General features: G+C 39.1%; 1 protein-coding gene across 1 annotated transcript in view; it reads right to left on the minus strand.

The window, feature by feature from the left end:
• LOC137975748 (small ribosomal subunit protein eS12-like) overlaps window positions 1–2694 on the minus strand; it is a 3842-nt gene extending 1148 nt beyond the window's left edge. Inside the window, exons 1-4 of the mRNA XM_068822926.1 lie at window positions 2617–2694; window positions 2461–2504; window positions 2243–2374; window positions 1316–1418 (exon numbers count right to left, since the gene is read on the minus strand). Coding sequence (XP_068679027.1) covers window positions 1316–1418; window positions 2243–2374; window positions 2461–2477 — 252 coding nt within the window. The 5' untranslated portion in view covers window positions 2478–2504; window positions 2617–2694. The remainder of the gene's footprint in view (window positions 1–1315; window positions 1419–2242; window positions 2375–2460; window positions 2505–2616) is intronic.
• Window positions 2695–7500: the final 4806 nt, after the last annotated feature.

The following is a 7500-nucleotide window of genomic DNA, read 5'->3' on the forward strand; positions in this document are numbered from 1 at the left end:
TGGCCCTTGAGGGAGAAGGGTCTAATTGTTTTAGTATCACCCAACTAGTTGGACAGAAAAGGCTCTAAATAAAGTTAGCAAATGCAAGTTAAAGAAATTTTTATTTGGGAATAAAACGAATGAAAGCGTCACGCTTTTCGCTGCTCGAGGACTATTAATAATAGTAGCGTAGCCAATCAAAATGCAGGATTTGCATTAGTCCACTAGTTGGCTGATACTAATATTTAATAAATACTGACACCACACAGACGTTTGGAAAATTCTCAAAATTGACCATGAAAACTTCCATCTGGAGAATCTTTGAAAGTGACTTGAAAAACAAGTGCAAAATGAAGTTCAACATTGGGGTGTGTTCAATGATGACCATATTCCGGAATAGAAATACATGGAATAGAACTCAGAAATCTTTCATTTTTAGAGAGAATCACATTAACACCTGCTAAAATGCTATTTTATCTCACAATTATTTGCCAAATGAGAGGTGAATAATTGTTTTAGTATAATTACATGGGTGATTATTTGAAAAATATGCATTTTCTTTAAAACAATATCTTAGTCTCTCACCTCGGCAAAACAGCTTATGTAAAAATCACCGCAAGTGCAACCAATCAGGAGAGAATTTTCAATAATCACCTTTTAAATTATACTAATATCTTTTATTAACATTTTAAATCATCACTCCTCATGTTATTATTCCAGAACAGGGTCAATCGAACATACGCTTAAGTAGTTGAATGTTCGTGGTTTTATTTGAAGAAACAGAGAAGTCTCTTCATCTTTGCACCTTTCGTAACTGAAAATATCAGGTCCATTTGAAAATTGTGGTAGCCAGTATCTTCAAAACTTAGAGTTGGACAAATGAAATATTGCTTACATTTTAAGTCTCTTGTCACCATGTGAAAAGCAATTCTGTTCCACTGTGTCCCATACAGCGACGGTGATAATTATGCTAACTCTGAATAAATTATTTAGCTGGAACTTGGCTCTAAATTCTTGACCCATGTATAAGTCTAGAGCAATTTTTGGAGTTTATTTTCAGGTCATAAAAGGATAACTTAAAACACTGGTAAATGTTGTATATTTAAGTACGGCACTGCTGTCAAAATTATCATTTTTGCCCCCTTACTTTATATTTTGAACATCATTTTCCTTAATTAAAAATGGCAAGCTATTATCAGCAATTTTTGTATTCATTTCCTTCTCTAACTTGCAAAAATGCAGGCTGCCACAGCAAATTAAAATTGGAACTACACCAGTACAGTATATTCAGTAATCTACACAGAGACACTGCAGTTAGGTTAATGGGTATATTGACCTTCAAGAGATTGATGTTGTGCTCAGTACAGAGTGCCTCAACAAGCTTGACATACATGGCCTCATCACAGTTATTAGCCAACACACACAGATGGGCCTCACGTCTATAGGTAAAGAATACAACAGCTTTATTACTTTAGAGGGTAATAATGGGTTTAACAATGACATTATTACGAAAACAGCCATGATTGTAAATGAACATGACAAAATACAACTAATTACTATCGCAGGGTTGGACACTTAACTTTGAGAGCACTTGCCATTGGGGCGAGTGACCCTAAAAATGCACTTGCCTGGATCAGTTTTCACTTGCCCAAAAGTTTACTCCGTTGCCGAAAGTAGAATTAGGTGCTACTTTTCATGCAACTTGTCTTGCAACGATTTTGGCCGTTGCAGGGCATGTTATACTGCGAAATGTTTCGTGCAACTTGTACTGCCACAATGTTGCCAAAACATTGCGAGACAAGTTGCACAAAACATTTCAAAGTGTAACATCACCTTTAGAACTTCAAGAAAACAGTTATCTGAACTGCCTATTACACATTACAAAGCCCTGTAAACATGCCACCTGTCACACATGAAGTTTCCTGGAGGTTGTTCCCAAGTCATTTTTAAGGGATTGAGCCAATCGGCATCCTGTGATCTTGCTTTTTTTTTTTTTCACAGAGGCAAGGCACCAAAGGATAAGTAGAATTTTTCTTTCTAAGGGTTCCGTTGCGTCAGTAATTCCATCTTATTATCAACGGCCTCGTTCATAGGGGGGTTCTAACATCTCTCAAAATCTAATTTCTTGTGTTGTCTCGGAAAAACTTTCGTCAAGTTAACGTAGTTTATGTGATGAGTTTTCTTCAATGATCGAAATAGGGACATCCTTATAATAATTTTTCACAAGAACTCGGTATTTCATCAAGGTTGTGTACGTGTGTACCTGTCCAAAGCCTTTGCAGCTTCATGCAAGCCTCGTGCAAGACCGTCGTGGACTAAGGCAGTTTTCAAAACTTCTTGAAGAGCCGTGTTGACGTCCATTTCGCCAACAGCAGGTGTTGACTGCACATCATCTCTGTTCGAAAAGCAGAACAGAACATCAAAAATAATGTTTTACTATTTTGGCGATGCAACAATTTCACTGACGTGAATTTTACATACCCTTCCGCATCAGACATGGTTTTAAATCGGAGCGGAACTCCTTACTGTGAAAAATAAAAACAAGAAGGAAGAATTGAGAAGAATTCTTTCATTTTGCTTTGGATTTATGCGAATTTGGACCACGATGTGCAAGATTTTCATAGATATTCCACGTACATGATGTGCCTTCCAGTGATATTATTTTCCTTGAGTGGAGAAAGGAAGAGTTATGTGTAGTCACGTGGTATATATCCGCAGCTGTTTATGCCCAGTCTCCCTTCGTTTCTGACAAAACGTTCCCAGGCCGTCAAATTTTTGGGCCTCTGTCTTCGCAGACATTCTTGATTCTTTGTCGTTGTTTTAATAGACCTTTTCACGGTTTCTGACGCCATATTGGTTGAGGGGCAAACACGGCTTAAATTGCAGTGAATGTGTGGGAATCTTGCCGACTTTGAACCATTATAAATCCTTTAAGAGAGTGACGATTGAGGATAGCGAGAATGCCTCTCAAAAAGTTCTTCTATTGAGATTATTTTCGTGAAGTATGACGATCACAATCAAGCTATAATGACCTTAAAAAAAATCTGTAAATTTCATATAAACCCTTGAAACAAAATTATGCAAATTCCCGCGAAATTTGAAGCGACATGAGGAGAGTTCTAATATCCAATTTTCAGAGGTTGTGCCTTGTGCAAAGATCTAATTTTCCGTTGAGTGAATGATTTTAATAAAATGACTAAAAATATTTCATTTTTTTTAAAATCTGCCTTTTTGCAGCGGATTTATAGAGGTTTCAATTTGGCTAAAATCCTATACATTCACTATAATTTACGCCGCGGTTGCCCCCCAACTAAGATGGCGTCAGAAACCGTGAAAAGGTCTATTCTTGTAACCAGTATCCCGATTGCCAGAGGAATTTGCTTTCAAGGTCTGAGACAACACTACGCGTGTCGAAGAAAGACCGAGGACTAAAAAAAAGACCTCGGTCATTGCCTCCTTGAAACTTAATTCATCTGGCACGTATGTAACCAGTCCCTTACTTTTATATTGCGGCGTATAACTGTCTTTTTTACTTCGTATTCTAAATTTCAACATTTTCTTGTCGCTCTCATGAAATGAGCTCTAACTGCCTGGTGTGAAGTTATGACATTGGGTCGATATTCACAAAGGAACACCGGCTTATTTTGGATAAAGACAAAAGAAATTTAAAACTTTGCCAGTTTTTTTCAATGGTGACAATTTAGTCTTATAGGCTTAATGACCACAAAAAGGTAATGAATCTGCGATAATACCCATGCAAAAGTAGAGAAAAATTTATGGGTGGCATAGAGGCACACTGTTATGTCCCTCTTGTCATTCAATCATTTTAGGCAAATGCACATTCGAAAACTCCATATCAGACTAGTGGTAACACTATATGGCAGACAGAAAGACTGCATTGTAAAATATTCAAACGCCCCTCCAAGTTTCCTCTGAGCAGAAGAGAGCTTTCGTTCGCCCTCCCCTCAGTCATCCTGGCTCCACCCTCCTTTAAACAGTCATCGTATCAATATCTACCTAAGTGGCCTGCGAGCAGGCTACTTTTTTAAGTGTCGTGCGAGCGGCACAGCCGCGAGACGATTGGGCCGGGAAAAAAAGGCCTGCTTGCAAGCATTCTCGTCCCCAGAGCCACCCGGCCCTCTTAGCCGCCAAAGGCTGAGCACGAAAACCAGTTGGAATGGCTTGCAAGCCACTCCCATACTCGTTCCCAGATCCCATCGTTTCTCTTAGCCTGCGGCGCCTTCATTGGTTCAGTCTTGTGAACAGTAAAATCTTGAATCGGAAATGAAAATGGCCGATGTGGAGTGGTGGGGTCATTTGGCGCAAAGCCGCTCGGTAAAATGTCTACGTTTAAAACTACAAGATTCCTTTGGCTTCTTTCTGTTCGACATAAAGGGACACATTCTTTAAGTTGAGAAGGGACTCTTCGAATGTAATGCTTCTGAACTCCGCCATGTTTATTACTATTGACGAGTCATATATGAACCCCGGAAGTACTAGAATCTGGGACTGCAGATCCTGCGTCTCCACAACCCATCCACTACCTCTGAAATGACTATTATCGACAATTCCTATGTTTCTCTAAATTGACTATTTTCGTCAATTTAGGACGCTTAGAGCTTGATAAGGATTATGGGAAATGAATATCTATTTTTAAAATCCGAACCCCAATGCCTAAACTCGCTGGACTCGGAACCTGGGAATGTTCGATTAATGAGCTTTTTAAAAAGGTATTAATATATTTTTTCATCCGAATACAATAAGAAACAAAAATGGGCAATAAATTAGCAAAACCTTTACAAAACGAACTCAGTTGAAAGCAAAAAAAGATGTAGATAGACCACTTACCAAGAAATAATTTATGTTCGACAGACACGATACAGTAGATAAAATGCCCAAAGAAACTAGCGAGTAATGTCGGCGACCATCAACTAAGAGCGAGATGCCGAAACCGTTAATGCCAAAGGTGGACTTTATTTAAAGTGTCTACTAGTAGTCGTTCTAGCGCTAAAGCACTAATTGGCGACACTGTAAATTGAAATTAACAATTAACGCAAATCAAGTCAAATGTTGGTTTTTGAGTAGAGGGCAAACCGGTTGTACCCGGAGAAAACTTCTCGGTGCAGAGTACAGAACCAACAAACTCAACCCACATACGACGCCGAGTCAGGGAATCGAACCCGGGCCACATTGGTGGGAGGCGAGTGCTCTGGGCGAAGTTAAAATCGAGCGCAACATAAAAGAACCAATCTGTTTTAGCTCTAAAAGTGACAGCAGAACAAAAGGACGAAAACATTTCAATTTATTTTGAGCTGGCAAAATTTTAATCATTAACCCACTGTTTTACAATCTGCACACGCCTTCTTCGTCACGCAAGTACCAGCCAAAAAAGGCCGGCAACAAAATTAGCCACAAAAAAAATTGTCAAAACAAACGGGAAGCCAGATAGGAAGCGTTAATTGTTGTTTCCAGCCAGCAACAACATTTAAACAAAAATCACAGCAAGAAAAGCGTCTGGGGTAGATTTCTATCCAGGATTTTATTGAGTTCCTCAATCAAGTTCTCAGCTAGCAGAATTTCAGCCTGAAGAGCGGATAATCTGAGGAACGGCATCGTTGAGTACTCCTGTGTTAGTAGGAATTAAGAAGTCAAGATAGGAGAATTGCACAGTACCGAACATCTTTTATAAGTTGAGAATCAAATCAAACAAATTCAAAAAAGCGCATCTTTGTCTCTTCGAAAATGTAAATCCAAAGGGAAGAAATACGCAGGTGACCTAAAATCAGATGATTGTGTAAATAAATTAATACATCTTGATGAACGGTTTAGAGTATTGAGAAATTTGAGAGGATCACCACTATATTCTGAAAAATACAAAAAGGTCAGATCCCACATGGTTCTGCTCATTTTCTGTAGCAGAAACGAGGTGGTCACATCTTTCGAAAATCCTTGGTAGACTTGTAGAGAAAAAAAGAGCTAACTGATGATGAGATTAACAATATGATCTGGCAACAAAAAATCAGACCTTATATTATATATTCAAAAAGACCCTGTCACCTGTGCTAGGCACTTTGAATTCATGGTTAAGGGGATCACCTCACATCCATGCATTATTTTGGGTATCTGGTCGCATATGAGAGCTCCCTGTGCTTTTGTAGCCCCGAGCCCCGAGTGGATTGGGGCGTGCCCCAATTCTCTCGCGGCTACAAAAGAGCCTGCTTGCAGGCTAACTATTATCCAGCTGTTATATCACACTGACTAATGCATAAAGAAAATTTCAACCTGCCAATTTCAAACAATCGCGGTAACTTTCATATCCACGAGTAACGACAGTGACACTTTGATTAATCCTCTGCGTTCGTCCTCCAACGCAGTATTCAGATGACAAGACAATGACAAGACACCTATAATCTTACGATAATCAGGGAATATTGAACTAAAATGCGGCGGCGTTTGAGGCAACTGTTATGGAAGCTTTTCGCGATCTCTCTTGTAAAATCTAGCATGCAAATGCAGCTAGGAAAATAACAGAAAAAAGGGGTAAATTGCCCACTTGAAGAGAATGACTTGTTCGCAGTGATGCCGACTGGTTATGGAAAAAAGGTATATCTTTCAACTGTTGTCTACTGCAGTAAAACTCAAAAGGCTATCGGAAGTTATTTGTCCACTGGCTAGCCTAATGCAAGACCAAGTCGAGGAGGGAAATTCGCGGGGCTTGAACTGTAGTGCTCTACAGGGAGTGAAATATTTTTTAAGCAGTCTTAAGCAAATAATATTCGCATTGGCGGAGCAAGCGCTCGACAGTCTAGTGCCAGTGACTTCAAACGGATCTTAAAAAATACATCCTGAAAACTCGATGAATCCCACACTGAGGAAATTTGGAGCCTCTGAATTGGCTCTCGTGAATTTTTTAAAACTTTGCCGATAGTTCTATCTCAGATTTCTAAATACTGCTATACAAAAAAAATGGGGTCACCAAGTTCATTTTTGAGATATAAGAAAGTAAAGACGAAATATAGAGTGTTTTTGAAGAGCTTTCATGTTGCCATGGTATCCTATTACGTCATAATTGTGGGCGCATTTTGTTAAGTAATATATATTTTTAAATAATTGGTGTTTCATATGGTACCATAACATTGCCGTTACGTTATACAGAATTGTAATGACAACCCACTAGTAAGAAGATGTCTGAAAAGTAGTGAAATTGGTTCCAGCCACCTTAAACGACTGAGACGGTAGATGTTTGAAAGTTCACGAAGGTAGTAAAAGAGCTTATGCCCTGCTTTATAATTAAAGACGCACCCATTCTTGCAACGGCGATCTTATCTGGGGAGGGGTCAGGGGCTCGTTTCTCGAAAATCCCGAATCTTTTCTGGACCTTTTCGGGTGTCACAGTTCCCTCTGTATCTTATGAATGGTATGATTTTAAGCCATCAGACATCACGATCACCTTGTTTTTTTGTGACTTAGGAAACATGTCAAAAGAACAGCTTTTCAAAACAACCTAATGACGGTTAGGCT

The sequence above is a fragment of the Montipora foliosa genome, chromosome 11 (assembly GCF_036669935.1).
Source record: "Montipora foliosa isolate CH-2021 chromosome 11, ASM3666993v2, whole genome shotgun sequence".
Lineage (NCBI taxonomy): Eukaryota > Metazoa > Cnidaria > Anthozoa > Scleractinia > Acroporidae > Montipora > Montipora foliosa.